The 17140-nt window shown below is 56.9% G+C and overlaps 2 protein-coding genes and 1 long non-coding RNA gene across 6 annotated transcripts in view; 2 read left to right on the top strand and 1 right to left on the bottom strand.

The window, feature by feature from the left end:
• Window positions 1–8567, bottom strand: part of HEMK1 (HemK methyltransferase family member 1) — a 34158-nt gene extending 25591 nt beyond the window's left edge. For all 4 annotated transcript variants that reach the window (XR_003678344.2, XR_003678343.2, XM_007112136.4 and 1 more), the window contains exons 1-8: window positions 8483–8567; window positions 7075–7461; window positions 6693–6784; window positions 6283–6376; window positions 1908–2042; window positions 1508–1572; window positions 1160–1209; window positions 79–187 (exon numbers count right to left, since the gene is read on the bottom strand). Coding sequence is in view for 2 of the 4 variants with exons in the window: in XM_007112136.4 (XP_007112198.1) it covers window positions 79–187; window positions 1160–1209; window positions 1508–1572; window positions 1908–2042; window positions 6283–6376; window positions 6693–6784; window positions 7075–7284 (755 nt within the window). In the remaining 2 variants the exon portion in view is untranslated. The remainder of the gene's footprint in view (window positions 1–78; window positions 188–1159; window positions 1210–1507; window positions 1573–1907; window positions 2043–6282; window positions 6377–6692; window positions 6785–7074; window positions 7462–8482) is intronic.
• Window positions 733–8475, top strand: LOC114484950 (uncharacterized). Its single transcript, XR_003678345.1, has 4 exons — window positions 733–892; window positions 1091–1231; window positions 4650–4771; window positions 8133–8475. It is a non-coding gene; the product is annotated as an uncharacterized lncRNA (long non-coding RNA).
• A 36-nt stretch (window positions 8568–8603) lies between the features above and the next one.
• LOC102992675 (uncharacterized protein C3orf18) lies at window positions 8604–16280 on the top strand. The gene is made up of 4 exons (XM_028484629.2): window positions 8604–8811; window positions 11926–12298; window positions 15260–15285; window positions 15827–16280. The coding sequence occupies exons 2-4, from the start codon at window positions 12065–12067 to the stop codon at window positions 16278–16280; spliced, it is 714 nt and encodes a 237-aa protein (XP_028340430.1). The 5' UTR covers window positions 8604–8811; window positions 11926–12064.
• The last annotated feature ends 860 nt before the right edge of the window (window positions 16281–17140 follow it).

A 17140-nucleotide genomic window follows, 5' to 3' on the forward strand; every position in this document is an offset into this window, starting at 1 on the left:
TCCCAATAGTATGGTCCTCCAGGGCAGACCCATCCCACTAGACCTTCTCAGGCCTGGCCTCCCTGGTCTACCCCACACCTGAGGATCTCAGGGGCCAGCTTCTCCATGTCCCGGTGGAAGACGTAGGGAGGGTTGCTGACGACCAGGTCCACAGGGCCCCAGGGTAGAAGATGTGCCCAGCTCCCCTCTGTGGTCAAAGGGAACACACAAGCAGAGAATGGAAGGTAAAGGGTGGAAGCTCCACGCACTGCTATGTCCCTTGGGTAATCCCTCTCCCCAAGCCACAACTTAGGCCTATCTCTGGACCTGATAAACTAGACTTGTAGATTAGTGCCCAGTGTCCCCAGCCAGCAGCCTGGCTGGGAATGTGTATGCTCTGACATGGCAGTTCTCCCCCTGGAGTGTCCTTGCCTTCTCTTCTTCCTGTCAAAAACCTCCTCAATAAGCAAGACTCAGATCAAGTGCCACTTTTAGGCAGCCGTCTCTGATTGCCTGACAAAGCAAGCGCCTCTGTTCTCTGCCGCCCCGCTGGCCTTGCCACACTCTGCCTCATAGCCAACATGGACTGAGTGTATGGAGGGCAAGCCTGGCCTCAGTCAGTTGATTCCTAGTGGCTCTGTTTACTGGCCCCACCCTGTGCCAGGTATCACACTCCATGGAGGGGGCACATGAAGCTCAAGGATGCTGTGGGCATGTGACAGAGCCAGAGCTGGAGCCAGAACTCTGAGGGCACTCTGTAAAGGATGCAGCCAAGTCGTGCTGTGCCTGGGCCAGGCGGGGGTGGGCAGACACTCAAGTATTTTGGTCCCAAAGGCTATCTCTTGAGCTTCTGCTTGCTTCTTGACAACAAACAAGCCCTAGTTAAATTCATTAATTATGGGGGATACGAAAGGTAAGAAAGATCCTGTGGCTGGTCCCTTCATGGGTCAGGTCAGCCCAGGAGGCAACAGGGACTTGCCTGTCCTCAGCAAGGATTGGGGGTGGGGAAGGGGTGTGTGTGGTGTGGGGGTGGGGGTGGGGGTGGGGGGGTGGTGTGTGTGTGTGTGTGTGTGTGTGTGTGTGTGTGTAAGCCCTCCCTCCATCTCTGCAGAGTGCTTCATCCACCCATCAGCATCTGGACCCAGGATCCCCACCCAGGAAAGATGGGTGGGGAAAGTACCTAAGGTCACATCGAAGGGGATGATCTGAATCCTGTCCTGCAACCGAAGCCTGGAGAGATAGGAAGGTAAAGGTGAGCACGGGGAGGGGGAGGGGGTGGGGGTAGCGGTGGGGACAGACTCCTACCCTTGGCTACAAAGAATGGGAGAATAAACCCTTCTTGGACCAGCAAGATACCTGGTGTCCACTGTCCATTTGTAACCCTGTGGGACCTACACCAGGCCTCCCCCACTGCCTCCTCCTTCTTGGGGGGTGGACATCGGCGGGTTTGATACCTGGATAGAGGCTGAGATCAGGCCCCAGAGTCTGACTCCCCCTACCCTGACCCTCTGCCCCCAAGCCCCCCTACCTCTGAGCATTCTCATGGGCCAGGCAGATGGCGGCTTCTCCCTTGTCCACTGCAATGACTCGGCTCTGCCCCAAGAACAAACAAAAGGTACACGGGAGACAGGGTGTTCTGAAAGGCCAGGCCTGGGGACCAGAGCCCTCTTCCAACCCTCTGCTAGAAGAGGAGGGAAATACTCAGTAGCTTTTCTTCCTCTGCGGCCAGGGTCTGGCCAGATGGAAGGGGCTGGGACTTAAAGGCTGTGACCATGGTGGGCTGGGGCAGCTCTGTCTTCCTCCAATTTTCGGTCATTTCCTCTCAAGTAATTGTAGCAGGGTGGGTTGGGGAGGGATCAGCAGGAAGAACAGTAAGTGCCAGTCACAGTCTACCCAGGGTGGGGTGGAGGGATGCATAGGGGGCTCACCTGGGGGAGCTTGCTCAGCAGGCTGAGGGAAATGGCTCCTGATCCACAGCCCACCTCCAGGATGAGGGGGCCACCTTGAGCTCCCACCACACAGGGCCCTTGGGTCACCTCCTCCAGCACCCATTCAACCAGCTCCTGCAAGGTAGATAGATCTTGATCAGAGTTGGTGCTGACCTGACCCCTGTGGGTATTGGCACAGAGGCCCAAGCATAGTTAGCCCCTGTGTGAATGTAGAAGGGGGATGGTTAAAGCCAGACTGAACTTCGTTGTCAGCTGGGGCCATGGGCAGGTCACACTGCCTCTCCATGCCTCCGCTTCTCCATCTGTAAACTTGAGCACAGTTGAGAATAACCCACCTCATTGGGGGCAGGTGGAGATTAAACAGAAGCACATTCATGAAGCACTGATCTCATGCCTGGTACATGGTAAGTGTTCAGTAAGCCCCAGCTAATCCTTTTACAGATATCCTCTTGTTTTGTGCTTACAGCAATGTTAAGAATCATACTTAATGGTCCCTGGCCATCCCCTCTGTGCCTGGCCCTGCTTCTGGAGGTTTCCCTGTATTAATCTGTTAGACCCTCATGAGGAAAGTGAGGTCCAGGGGTCAAGGCCCCGCTGGGAACCCTGGCCTGCAGCTCATGGTGGCCAAGAATCAGGGACCAGTGTGTCCCCAGCTTCCTCACAGCCTCCCCAGAGAGGCTCCCAGGTCAAAGGGACAGGGAATTCCCTCCATGGAGGGGCAGGGGGATGATAGCCCTACCTGAGCCCCATATCTGAAGGGGGCTGTGGCACACACAGGGCATGGGGTAAGTGGGCATGGCATGGGAAGAGGTGCCTAACTGCACCGTACCTGCCTTGGTGGCAGCGGGACACTTTCAGACACTGTCACTTTAGAAACAAGAGTTTCAAGTCTCACTCACCCATCTGTCACCTGAAGACTGTGCATGGAAGCCAATATAGGGTGAGGGTGGAGGGCCACTGCTGCGCATTGGCCAAAATGTTTCTAAACAGCAGTAGAGTGGGGGCCCAAGTAGCCAGGCATGGAGCAGGGAAAGGGCAGTGTGTCCCTTCTCAAAGGGACCTGCCCTTGGATGAGGGCAGGAAAGGCCCCCCTAGAGGCTGAGGATTCCTGGGGTTCCAGGCAGGGCTGGCTCAGGGAATGAGGGGAGGAGTCAGGAAGTGGGTGTTTCCCTCATCTGAAAGAGATCTACTTCTTCCAGGCTCTCTCTACCATGACCTTCCTCACTGTGGGCCTAAGGTCTAGGATGGGGTGTGCTTCTCCCACCAAACTGAATGCTCCATGACGTGAAGACCAAGAATCTAACCCGTTACGGTGTGTCCCACACGGGCAAGGCTTGGCCCACAGAGCGGCCTCTTGGCTACTTCCCAAGTGCTGGGCAAGCTCTCAGTGGCCACAGGAAGCTACCCTGAGCCTCAGACCCCCAGCTTCCCCCAAGCCCCAATGTCAACAGTTAGGCCCCGATAAAGCAGAGGGCTCCAGATCACTCAGACTCATTTTCCACATAAGCTGCTCAGTGCTGAGTCCCCAGAAGTATTTCATCCTTCATCCCAACCCGGGAGCAAAGTTCACCTGTCCCCAGGGTAGCAAGTCCAAGGCAGGTGGAACTTGGCCAGTGGGTCCAACCTTTCCTGTTCCAAGCCCCTTCTGCACCAAACAAGCTATGAGTGAGACAGCCCCTCTCCAGCCAGAGAGGGCTTCCCCTCACTCGTTCCCACCAGCCCTATACCAGGCACTACTGGAGAACTGGAGTGCTGGCAGCAAGCTGCACCCACAGCATTGGGACCAGCACAGAGCCAGCAGTCTAGGGCTGTGGCTGGGAGCCTGCGGTCACAGTGGCGAGGCCACATACTAAGTGGCCAGTTGAACAGCTGAAACTTGTCAGGGTAATGAACTTCTCTTGGTTTCCTGACCACAGACAGACCTACCCTGGCAGGAGAATGACCCCTTAGTCAACCACACTGGCCAGCCACCTCAGAGAGACATCCCGACCTCAGAGACACACACCACGTGTGTGAATGGCTACCCTGGGCAGGGCATGAAGATGAGAGACTGGGTCCCCACTGCCACCAGTGCCCCTTGGCCTCTCCCTTACCCTCCAGATCACGGGGAAGATTATCTTGGCTGTAGGACCACTTCGGGTTTTGGGGGAGGTGGGTAGGGATGGAGACCACTCCCAGCAAGTCCAGAAACTCTCTTCCTCACCTAGTAAAGAGTCTCCTCAGCCTCGAGTTGGTGGCTCCTTGGGGGAGGCTGAAAATCGAGCTGGTCACAGGCCCAGGGCACTTTTCCCAGGTGAACAAGGGGAGAATCCAAGAACACTGCAGGGTCGGAGCACAGGGGAATGTGGGAAGGAGGCAAAGAGCAGGCAGCTGTCGGCTCTGCCTGGAGCCACTGCCTCAACAGGACTCCACACCCCTCAACAGGCTGGCGCAAGGCCTCAGTAGGACCTGAGTGCCATAAAGACCCTCATTAGGATTATACTCTTGATGAGGCAGCCAAAAGAAGGCAGCATTGCCTCCCTCAAGCTAATCACAGACAGGGCACTGAGCCTCCCACACCTCACAGAGCCTCACCTCGCCAAGCTGGGCAAGAATGGCTCACACTTCCAGCCCTGGTTTTCCCACTGTACCCACTGCCAGGCCGGGGACTGAGCCACCTCCCCATCCCCAGAGGAAACCCAACTGGTCAGGCCACACACCGCCTACAACTTTGCATTTCAGAAATCTGCACCCGTCATCAGAAACCAACCTTCGATGGATGGAGAGAACGCAAGCACCATGGTCCCTCCCCTGCACTAATTCTTCCCACTCCCCACCACAGGCCACGTCCTCTCAAGTTCTTGGTAAGGCACCCCCCAATGTGGCTTCACATTGGGGCAACCTGGCAAATTCTGAGAAACGTTTGTACAGTGAGGCGAGGACCTGGCCTCCCAACCACAGCCTCCCTCCTCTCCCCCACCCCTTATAGCAGAGCTGCTCTCCTGGCCCAGACCCACCCAGGAAAGGGGGGGCCCCCATATGGGAGCCGGAAGTCCACCCCCAACACTCAGAACCCCGGAACACATGGTTGGTGCAAGGTCAGCTCTGAGGGGACTCAAAGGTCATCATGGTAGCCTCCCTCCCATGCCCTGACCCTTGGCAGCCTCAGGGGATGGTGAGTGACCTCCTGGGCAGAGGTCACATGCTTGGAGGGGCCACAGGTTGGTCTTCCAAAAGTCCGCAGGTAGCAGGCTACATCCTGCTCTGGGTCTCTGCACCTATCCCAGCTCATCCAATCCCAGATGGTTCAGCCCCTTGTAAGGTATGGGGCCCTGACCCAGCAGACAGGATGTCTGAGTGCTGCCCCCATGCTCCCTGCCTTGGCAGCCCTGTGACTTCAGCAAGGTCTCAGACTCCCTACTGTCCCTGCCCTGACACTGGGCATTAAGGCAAGGGCCTGGCCTCCCAACCACATGATGCAGGGGGCAAGTGGGGTCAGAGGGTTTCTTGGCTGAGGGAGAGAGGCTGGGAAAGTAAGAAGGGGCTCGGGTCCCTGGCTGGGGCAGGTGGATGAGGCCTGATCTTTCCCAAGAATGTGTGTGCCTTTCTGTGAACACTCCTTCTCAGAACCTGGTGCCCTCTGGCTTGCCCACCAGCCCCCACCCACATACCCCTCCACCTGCTCTGCTCTCTCTGGCTCCCAGCCCTGCCACCTACAAGGTCATGGGGAAGCCCAAGGAGGGCCATAGAAAGCATTTCTCCCAAGACTAGGGTGTCGCACCTACAGACAGCACGCTGGGACCACACACTTCCCAGTCCTAGTCATTTAAGAAACACAGGCGATTACCTGACTAGATAGTGGATGTAATAGGTAAAAGGTCCCAACCAGTTCCCTGGTCTGGAGGCCCAACCCTCTCATCATCTGGGCCCAGAGGGGGCAGTGACCTACCCAAGGTCACAAAGCTGTACCAGGCTTCCAGATGTCCAGCTGGAGCCCTCTCCACTTCGCCCATGTCTCCTGAGGAAGAGGAGGGCACTTGTTTCCCATGGGTTGGGTAGGCTATGGGCCCATGGGACAGCTCCTAGGGAAATGACAGGAACCGGCTGAGTACTTGGTGGGCAGCACTAGTTGGGGCATCTTGAGCAACTGCCAGCCTAGGGGCTGGGGCAGTGGCTTGGGAAGTGAGGACAGGCAAGGAGGTGAGCAGAAGACCTCTTTCCTCTTGGCCCCACCTACTCAGCCAGCCAGGAAGGGCGCTGCCTCTAAAGGACAGCAGTCATGGGGCTCCAGCGCCCCCTGGTGGAAGTCTGGGACAAGACAGGTGCCCTGAACCCCCTTCATTCCCATCCTGCCCAGTCCTGATGGCACACCTACCTCCGTTTCTGGCCGAGGGATGAACACTGGGGGCGCCATCTTCAGACTGAGGCCCTGAAAGTCCCACTCACCAAGGATGTACTGCACAGGCATCCTGCAGAGGGGGCAGCAGGGTGATCATCAGTGCCAGCACCTGGACCAACAAGACCATGTCTGGGTCGGGACACCACTTGTGGCCAAAGGTGTCGGGTAGGGTCATGTCTCCTATGCCCCAGAACTCCTAGCCAAGACCTTCCTTCCCTCCCTTCTTCCTATTTACTACCACGACCCCTCTCTCATCACTCTCTCATCCCAACACCTCCCTAGTCCTTGGACACTTTCTTCCTCCCTGACCATGAACTTGGTGGAGCTGAAGGAAGCTGGACCCTGCTCCCCACACAGAGCCCTCTGGTTTGGCCCATGGTGCTCACCTTTGCAATCGGTAGCTACTCAGCTCCTGGACATACTGTAACTGCCAAGGGGTCAGGGGCTGGGTCCAAAGTCCTGGCCTCAGGCTCTGAAACTGCCCCACAGAGAATGTGAGTGGCTGGCTCCCCTGACCCAGGTTTCTTTTGTAGACTATGCCAGTGGGTCCAACACTGGCCACCTTGGTGATCCCTGAACCCCTAGTGCCTGGCACACACTGTAATAGCTTGTTGGATGAATGAATAAGTATCTGCCTAAGACATTCCTCCAGAAAAATCCCATCATTCTCAGCTCAGCACTCTCAGTGGAATGGAAAAGCCTGGATGTCTCTTCCCCAGACTTCTCCCTCCCCCCACTTCCTGCCCTCTTGACAACACTGCACTTAACTGTTTTGGCTCCAAGGACATGAGCCACGATGTACTCACTGGATTCCCGGGCCTCAGGGATGCCCCTTTTCTCAAAGACCACTGTCCAGTGGCTGACCAGTTCTGTGGCACTCAACAACCGAGCCGGAGGCAGATGGGGTTGCCGTAAGCTGAAGGTGCAGCCCCAAATGCCTCCCCTCCACCCCAGGCCAGATAGGAGGGCCCTCAGCATTCTGCCCCGATGTCCCACATCTCAGGGAAAGGATCCTTTGAGTACTTCCTCAAGATCCCCAAATCTTTCTCGTGATGTCAGCCGCTGAGTATGGTGGCTGGCCTCAGCTGGATGGAGATGGAGAAGGTCACAGGCTCTGGCTCCTCAGCATGGCTCTGGTCCTCAGATGTGGCTGCCCTAGAATAGGGAAGGAGAACCAGGAGAGCAGCTGAGACTTGTGGGACCCACTCCTCTCTGACCTGTTGCCTGAGAGAGGGCATGCTCTTGCTCTGTCACCTCTTTGACTCCATTTTAGACCCTCACCCACCTATCTGAGTTTTCTGGTCTTGGTCAGTGACATTTTCTTTCAAGAGGTCTGAACCCATAGCTCAGTCCCTGCTAATAAATGGGCTGGTGTGGATCAGGGCCCAGGCTTGGGGGTTGGACAGATCTATCTGACCCAGAGGGTGTGACCTTGGGAAAGTCATTATTTCTGTGTTTCAGTTTCCTCGTCCAAAAAATGGGGAAAATAACACAAACTCCACGGTGAGCAGTGCATCGGTCAATGAATATCAAGGGCCTGGGAGCCAGCTCAACACATAGAGGAACTCAATTTTATATGCTCTTGACTAATATTACTAGGAGAAGGAGACTGCCCTTGCTTGGGAGCTTTGCTTTTGACATTTTGCATGCACTGTCATTGATGTGTATGCTGAAAATCACCCCTCCACCCAATTTAACCCATAGTCCTAAACACCAGCATAAACTACCAGGTAAAAAATTGACAATTTCTGTTAAATTTATATGTAAGTTATCACAAACAAGTTTAACTTAAGGTTTAAAACCAGTGGTCTCCTTTCCTCCTACAGAGACAAGGGTTCAAACTAGCCTTTACTGAACACCTGCTAGATGCCACTCTTCAGAGACAGAGAGGAAAATGAGACTCCGAGACGGGAAGCAACTTGCCCAAAGTCACCCATCTAGGAACTCTCCCAGTCAAGACACAAGTCCTTCGGACTCCAGAGGCAGCTCTGTCTACCAGAGCGCCCAGGGAGGAGCCGAGGCCTTAAGTCAGGGGCGCAGCTTCCCTCTCAGTTTTGCACCGCGAGGTCGGCTCTCCCCAAGCCTGTTTCTCCATCTGTACAACGGGGGCACAGACTTTTTAAGGAAGGCTGCCAGAGCTCTGACGAACTCGAGGTCTCGAGGGTGTTACGCATACCTGCCTGAGAAGCTTCCCCACTCGCCCGCCAGCCTGAAGAAACTGCCGCGGGCTCGGCTCCCGGACATGCGTGACCCGCGGTAAGCTCCCTCCGACGCTCTGCTTCCGGGGTTGGCGCAACTGAGGAAGGGCTCGGGCGGACCCCGTCGCCCAGCTCCAGAGTTCCTAGAGCCGGTGTGTTCCACCTCGGAAGCCCCTGCTGCCAGCGGGGGATACGAACGCCACGCCCACTACGCCCGTAGGCCCACTGGCGGGAAAGTGCGTGGTTGGGAGTAGGGTTGCTCCCCGGGGGCCTGGACCGGACGGTCTTCCTGAAGGTCGAGGCAGGGGTAAGGCTCCAGCCTGCGGTGACTGCTTCGAGATGGCGTTTGGGTACCCGGCCGGGCGGTGTGCAGCCAGCCCGAACGGAGGCATGTCACCAGCCGGCTCTGAATTCGAGAGTTGGGGCGCGATGCCCAGGGACCTGGTCTAACGTAGGGTGTGTGCTGGTAGAGCGGCACACGGGCGGGTCCCAGTGTTGGGGGCGGGCACTAATTTGGGGGGTGGGACCCAGTGTCCAGGACCTGGGGTTCAGGTGGCAACTGGACCCCAGGGCCGCTCTTGACCCTCTAGCTCCCATTTTTGAGCAGGGAGCTCGAAACTGGAAGTAGTAGACCAGGGTTTGAATCCTGACTCATCGTGAGGCTTTGTCCATGTGCCCCTCTGTGAGCCTCAGTCGCTCCAATAACATTCATGGCAGTGTTTCGCAAAGTATGGCCTGCCAATGCCACCCCCTCGCCCCCTAATCTATGGTTAACTAGATCACTGTTGACTAAACTACTATGAAGCATGCGGTTTCCCGGGCTCCATCCCAGACCCAGGGATCTGTATTTGTAACAAGCTACTTCGGTGATCCCCATAAGCTCCTTTGAAAACCTGAGGATTAGAAGGCTCCTCTCCATAGATGATCGACCTCTGGATTAGAGGGGTGTATGTAGGCTTGCTTGGGTCCAGGTGTCCAATAATACCACTCCTGTAATAAAAATACCATCCCACCCCCCAACTTCTCTGAAGATGTCTCATTTCTAGCCTGGGATGGGTATCATTTAACAAGAGCCCTCACACCAGAGCCCATCTGAGCAGGAAGCTGAGACCCAGGGAAGAGAAGCATCTTGCTCTAGGTCACTAAGCTAGTGGAGGGTCGAGCCGGAGTTCAATGCAGACTCAAGGACTCCTAGTCTAGTGATCTCCCCAAATTTGTGTCCACCTGCGTTTGCGGAGCGCGACTCTGTCCTGGTGGAGATGGAGCCCAGGCTAGCCGGAGACCAGAGTTGTAGCCCTTAGGAAGGCCTGGCCACCCACCGTCCCCCTCCCGACTCTGGCACAGCCCACGGGCTGTGGGACCACTGAGGAGTGGTCTCCAAGAACTACGACCCGGCTCCCCCTCTTGCTGGGGGCAGAGCCAGATCCGAGCGGCAGGCCAGCGGGCCAATGCAGGGCAGGCTCTGGGCCTGACAGCCAATCCGGGGCCGGGGGCACAGAGCTGGCAGGGAGGAGAGGAGCTGGAGCGTCGCGGAGCCGCGAGGCTGCTCGCCTCAGCCCCACCCCCGAGGTGGGTCCCGGCCGGCCAGTCCCTGTCCAGGCTGGCAGAGCGGGCGCTCTCGGCTGTGGGCAGTGTGACGTCGCGGGCCCAGCCCAGGGAGGTCCTCCCAGGGCGCCCAGGGAGGGCGGACCTTGGGTCGGACCCGCCCTCCCCAACCCCGGGGCCTGGGGGTCCCCCTCACCTTGCCCCGGCCTCCTGCCCATCGCCACCACCCCTAGCCTCTCCCGCTGAGTTCGGCGCCCCAGAGAGGATTAAGTAAGTGCTGAGGTCGCCGCTTCTGTGCAAGAATGGAGGAATCACAAGAGTCGCGAAGGTGGGGTTGGGGATTGGGGCAGGGAGGACTGATGAACCTGGTGGAGAATGGTATGCGGGTTCTTGGAGGTGGTGGTGCCCACTCCTTTCTCTCTGGCTTCCTTCTCTTGCGCTTTGGACCATGAGGCATTCCTGAACAGTGATGAGCAGGGCCCTTTCTCTCCTTTGGAGGGAAGAATAAACAGAGCCCCAGAGCAAGTGTTAAGGGTCTGGCCCAAGGTCACATCTGGGGTCAGTGGCAGAGCCAAGAAAGAACCTGGGACTCCTGACGTGCCCAGCCTAGCTAGAGGAGGAGGACAGAGAGGGACGACGAGCTTCTCCCATCCCGTGTTTCTGTGCCAGCCTTGCTCCTTCCTAAGAGGCCATCACTGGTGTGTGCACACCTCACACACACCCATACACCTGCACAGGGAGGCATCCCACATACACCCGTGAGCTAGCGCAGAGGTGTGTATGCAGCCATGAGCTGTGCATCCCTCCTATCCGTCGGCCTTCCCTTCTGCAGTTTGGCTGGGACCTCTTCCCACCCTGCCTTACCCAGGGCCTTTTGGCCTGGGAAGGCCAAAGTCACAGCCTAGACTGGGTACATCGCCCACCCTCTGCTCCCAACGGAGGAGGGAAGGGGAAGAGAAGGCATCTCAGAGTGGGAGCTCCATCCCTGCCTCTGAAGATACGCTCCCCTTGATTTTCTCCTAGTCCCTGGCAGCCCCTATAGGGAGTCCAATGACCCAAGAGCCTGCAGAGAAAGTCCGCCAGAGGACCTGACTTTAGCCTCTCTCTCCTTCCTGTCTTCTGGTCTTGCCACACATGTCCCTGCCCTTACTCCAAGCACAAGCTGGACCGCACAGCAGGCTGGGTCCAGGGGCTTCTGGGGCTCCCCTTTCCCAACTGGAGTGGCCAGAGGGAGAAGATCTAACATTTATTGGGTGCTTGCTGTGGATGAGGATTGTACTGAGCTAAGTCATTTCTAGGAACTTGTTCATTCTGATATTTCAGTGACCCGATGACCCTTTCTGTGAGGGAGGTGTTCTTAATACCCCTACCTTAGACTCAGGAAAACTGAGACATGGAGAGGTGGAGTGACTTGCCTAGGGTCACCCAGTTAAGTGGCTGGACCGGAATTCAAAGACAAGCCTGTCTGACTTTTGTGCAAGTGTTTTCCTCCAGGAAAGGAAAAAGCTGCAGTATTTTTTTCTCCAAGCAGGAGGTGAGGGATGTGGGGGGCAGGAAGTAAGAAGGTGAGCAGCGTGGGGAGTAGTGGCTGGGGGTGGGGAATGAACTTTTTCTTTCAAACCTTCCCACTACTTTTCACATCTTCCAAGTATGATCACTATGATCATCTTACCCACAAAGAGGGGGCAGGGCTTCATTTTCATGTTCCCAAATCCACGTGGGATCCATAGATATGTAAAGGACATGTCCTGATGTTCCCTGAACTTGCCCTTGCCCTCAAACTTTTATTTCCCCTGTGCCTTCAGAACTTAGGGGGACTTCATCTCCTCACAGAGTCCCATCCTCAGCCTCACGTTTTTTATTTTTTCCTTTCCAGCACCCAGGGAGGCAGGGAGCTCTCTTTATCCAAGGACGTGGCCCCCTGTATGGGTAGTGGGGGCCACAGGCTGGGACACCCCTGATGTCAGAAGTGAGTGAGCAGGTTGACTGACCACAAGCAGTCCCTCAGCATCAGCATGGACTCCAGGATCCCATCTGCTAGGAGCTGGATCAGCAGCCACCCACCCACCTCTGAACCTGACCTGGAGCCTGCCACAGATGGGCCAGCTTCCGAGACCACCACACTCAGCCCAGAAGCCACCGGCTTTAATGACACCAGAATCCCTGACGTGGCTGGTGGCACAGCCGGCGTGGGCACAATGCTTCTGTCCTTTGGGATCATCACAGTGATTGGCCTGGCTGTGGCCATGGTGAGAGCTGGGGCAGGCTGGGGCTGGCCCAGATGGCCCTCACTTGGCAGAGGGCGATCATTGTTTAGATTTTAGAGGATCTAATCAGAACACAATTGTCTGTTAGTGATAGTACAATACCTTCCTTCCCCAGAGATTTGTTTATTGGGGTCCAGAGACCAGAGAGGCTGCCTCCAATTGGAAGAACCAGAAAAGGTTCTGAGGAATACATGGCATTTTGAGCTGGGCCATGAAGGCCACGTAGGAGTTGTGGAGGAGGGTGTTGCAGGTGGAGGGTCCTGATGGGCAAAAGTTTGGAGGCAGACAGGGGCTATCTGTGAGCAGCAAGCAGGACAGTGAGGCAAGTGAGTGTGTGGTTGCAGTAGGAGTAGAGGCCAGAAGGCAATCGGGATAGATCGTGGGCTGTAGAGTCCGAATGGGATGCTTTGGGCATGGCAGGCTGCTGGCAATGTTCATTCATTCATTCATTCACTTGGCAATTATTTACTGGGCACTTGCCCTGGACCAAGACTTCGGGACCCCAGGGACCATGGAGAAAAAGTCCTGCCCTGCAGTTCTTACAGGGAGTGAGGAGGCCTGGCCCCAGCGTCATGGGAAGGGCAGAGTTGGGCAGACATCAGGGCAGAGGTGAGCTGGGGTGAGGGCTGCAGGTGTCCCCTGAGAGTGGATATGATGCTTCCAGATCGGGTATCTGCCTCTGAAGATATGGACTCTCCCCTAGGAATTCCCTGGCGGTCCAATGGTTAGGACTCAGCGCTTTAACTGCCGTGGCCCCAGGTTCAATCCCTGGTCAGGGAACTAGGATCTCACAAGTTGTGCAGCGTGGACAAAAAAAAAAAAAGATATGGACTCTCCTTTTAAGATGATACATGGACACTCAGAATGTCACCGAGGGCCCATTGGAGATTGTGAGGACTGAGACCTGGAAGGGTGGGAGGTGCACCTGCAGTCCCCCAGCAGGCCTGGCAATGGTGGCATTCTGCCTGCTGCCCTTCACAGGCTCTGACGGCTGGCCTTAGACTCGGGAGCATGTTGCTGTGACAAATAGGGCTGGATGATCCATTCATGGCTGGAGCTGCTGGTAAAACAGGGTCACCATATGGGCCCCACAGGCTCCGATTGCTGCCAGGGAACAACCGCTGGTCAGCGGGCAGAGCCAGGATGCAGCACACAGAGTGAGGCCGGGGCCTGCGCAGTCTCCTGGGGCAGGGGTGAGGCAGAATACCAGTGTTTGGCACCCATGTGGTGGCTAAGCAGGCAGAGACACCCTAACCTCAGGGGCAAAGCAGGGCCTAGAATCTGCCTTTGTCACTCTTGGCCAAAGATTTTGTCCTGGGAACTTGGGAAGACTTCCTTACTCTTCATTCTGGAAGAATATTCGGAGGGCCGCGGTGGATGGCCTTATCACCAGAAACGAAGAGGTAGGGAAGTTATGGGGCAAAGGCAGTGGAGGGCAGGAAACAGCTCCTGGGCAGGGGACAGTTCCGGAGATGTTCCTTAAGTACTACTTCCTCTCCCCTCATGCCAACCCTGAGCCAGGCCATGCTGGGTGCAAGGAGGAACAAATCAGTGCCAGGCCATGTGCCTCACGTAGGAGGAACAGTGGGGGAGGGCTTCCTGGAAGAGGTGGGGCTGCAGCTGGACAGTGAAGGGTAAGGAAGATTTGAAAAGGAAGGTATTTGGGGGGAGGGTGTTAGTAGTTGGGGTAGAGGGAGCAGCAGGGGCGAGGGGTGGAGACTGGCTCTGAAAGATCCTTCTGTGTCACAGGGCAGGCAGCGGGGCTGAGAGGCGCGGGAGTACAGGGTGCTGGGGCTGGAGCTGCTGCTTCAGGGCAGGCAGGGGCTATGCCAGAGACCTGGAGTTCCTGTTGCATCCCACCCACAAGAGAGCAAGGGGCATGCCAACATGTGACCTCCTGGAGGGGAGGGGGGAGCAAGGGGCACTGCAGTTCCTTTCCGCCGTTGGGGTCCCCCAGGAATGAGCAGCAAGAGGAGCTCTGGGTCAGGCTGGAAACAAACCAGATTCAAGCTGTGAATGGGCCACAAAGAGTGTAGGAGCCACAGGGGGTTGGGGACAGACTCTAGGGACATGGCTTTCCCACAGGCAGAAGCAGTCATGCTCCTGGTAGTCAAAAAACACCAGTTGAGGGATGAGTGAGATGGTGGCAGAGGTCCCTGGAGTTCCTGCTCCAGGTCCTACAGAGGTCCCCAAGTCTCACCCCCTTCCTCCCTCCCCTTAGTGCTTTGTACCAGGATTTCCTGCTCTAGCCAGGAGCTCTTGGGTCTCAGATGTTTTCTCAGGCTGCCTAGGCCTTTATCTTCAAGTCATTATGATGGGGGTTAGGACCCAGGGGTCTTGCTAGGTTCCTCCAGCATCAGGGTTCAGGAGTTTGGTCTAGGCTGATGTCCAGGGGCTCAGACCCTCCTCCTCAGCCCCTGAGGGCCATCAGCCTCCCATGGAAACCCCAGGAAGCCAGCCCAGAGCCTTGCCTAGAGCCACTGCCCTGCAGAGTCTGGCCACTGCCTATCCTCTGTTCTTTTTGCCCATACATGGGGAGAAAATTTGGTCCTGGGGACAGCTGAGAGGAGGGAGTATGCTGAAGTCCCCCCACCCCACCACCACCACTTCAGCCCTGAGGAGTCCGAGGCAGGCACTGAGTGGCTGGAGCCACAGTCAGTTTTGGCAGGGGTGGGCCCACGAGTCCCTAGGCCAGGCTTACCTGTGTGGTCTTCCCAGGCTGGCCCTTTCCCCACCTCTGAGTTCGGGCACTGTCAGCATCTAATAAACGTCAAATGGAAGCACAAATTTAGGATGTATGTGTCCCTGGGATGGGGTCGCTGAGGACATGGGGACCTATAGTTCTCCCGTTCACCAGCCTCAGCGTGTCCCCTGTCCTGAGGGGCTGCTGGATTGATTAGGGCCTCCCTTCCTGGCCATCTGATGCTGCTCCTTCTCTTGCAGGTTTTGTACATCAGGAAGAAGAAGAGGTAACTCCCCAGCTGCCACCCAAGGCTCCAGCCCGTGGGCAATGCTGGGCTGGACTCCAGGGGACGTGGGTGGGAAAGGAGAATCCCTCCACCATGAGGGTCCCTCTCACTAGTGAGGGAGTCAGGGCCTCTTCTGCCCACTCGGGGTTGGGGGTAACCATTTTCCCCTGGGGAGGGCTGAGCCACCCTTGCCCTGCTGCCCTGAGCTAATGGCCACTGACTCCCCTTTCCCCACCCCGGCCCCTCAGAGGCTGGGGATCGCACAAGGCCCTGGCTTAGGCAGTCCCCATGGCTCTCATGGATCATAGCTCTGTGGCCCGTGGCCCCATCTGGTTCCAGGAGTGGGTAACTATCCCTCCCAGGCCACCCATCCAAGGGGTAGAGCTAGTACTGTATGTGCAAAAATGTCTTTCATTGAATCCTGGGGGAAATTTTAGGACCCTAAACATGGTGGTGTCAGCTGGTCAGCAGGCAGCACCTGGAGGGCTGGTGGGAGCGGAAGGGCCTGCCCTGCCTGCAGCAGTCTGCCCCCACCCCCCAGGCTGGAGAAGCTGCGCCACCAGCTCATGCCTATGTACAACTTCGACCCCGCGGAGGAGCAAGATGAACTGGAGCAGGAGCTGCTGGAGCATGGGCGGGACACTGCCTCCGTGCAGGCCACCACCGCTGTGCAGGCCACGCAGGCCAAGGTGGGCACTGACCAGGCTCCTCCACCCAGCCTGCAGCCTGTATGTGGCTCTTCCACCCACACCCTCCCTCCTTTCCCGTGTAGCTTTCTAGCACCTGCCATGTGGTCAGGTGGCAGCTATCGGGTATATGGATTTTGTCAGGTTTGTTTAGAAACTAGTAGAATTGCTCCTCGGCCACCCAGAGACTCACGGCACAAGGCCAGGCCAGGGCAGCCCTGGGATCCAACCTGGCTCTGTCCCGATAGCCTGGTCACCTTGGAAGCTCCACTGGCCTCTCTGAGGCACAGTTTTCTCATCTGCAAGTGAAAATCCTGATTCTTGCCTCAGGTATGCCCCCTCAAACTAGGGGGAAAGCAGGAGAAGACTCATGGGAGGGATTGTTGGGGGGCTGAGACCCTGGGTTCTTCTGCTTCCTGAGATCCCAGTCCTGTGTGGGTTGTGACTGGCGTCAGATTCTGGGGCAGTGGCACCTCTGAGTAGATTGGTGGGTTCCTAGTAGCTGGCAGACCCCAGGCAGGTGCAGACCCTAGCCGGACTCACCTCCCATGTCCAAAGTGTTGGGTACCTGTGTGGTTATCCTGCCAGAGTCACTGGGCTGCCTGGCCACTTGCCACCAGTCCCTGAAATCCCCAGGGGCCAGAGCACCATGAGGAGGCCTGGTCTCCCCCTGACCCATGATGCCCCTTTGCATCCCTCCTTGCCTTGACTGCACAGGTTGCTAGGGAACCTGGCTCCACAGTGGCAGAATTAAGAGACTGGGCTTAGGAAGAGTCCAGGCTGGGAGTCCCCTGGTTTTGCTACCAGTTCTTTGTCACCTGGATCAGGACTCATTCCCCCTTGGGATATTCAGGAAATTGGACTGAGAACCTTGGTCCACCCAGCTCTGGGACTACTGACTATTTGACGGTTGTTTCCTCCCTTTCCTCCCTTGTGCCAGCCCCTGTGCTGGGGCTTTGGGGCTTTGGGGTACAGAGGTGAACACCCTCTGCTGGGAGAGGTCGGTACACGCATAATTAATCCAGGCCCTGGGACCTAGGTTAAGTGCTGCAACTGGCTGAGGTGGCAGGGCAAGCTGGGGATGGCTGGGGAGAGGAGTCATCTGAGCCAGGTCGTATTTCTTGGCTGAGCTCGTGGGAGGGCATTCCAGGCAGAAGACATAGCTGGTG

This window comes from Physeter macrocephalus, unplaced genomic scaffold, assembly GCF_002837175.3.
Source record: "Physeter macrocephalus isolate SW-GA unplaced genomic scaffold, ASM283717v5 random_161, whole genome shotgun sequence".
Classification (NCBI taxonomy): Eukaryota; Metazoa; Chordata; class Mammalia; order Artiodactyla; family Physeteridae; genus Physeter; species Physeter macrocephalus.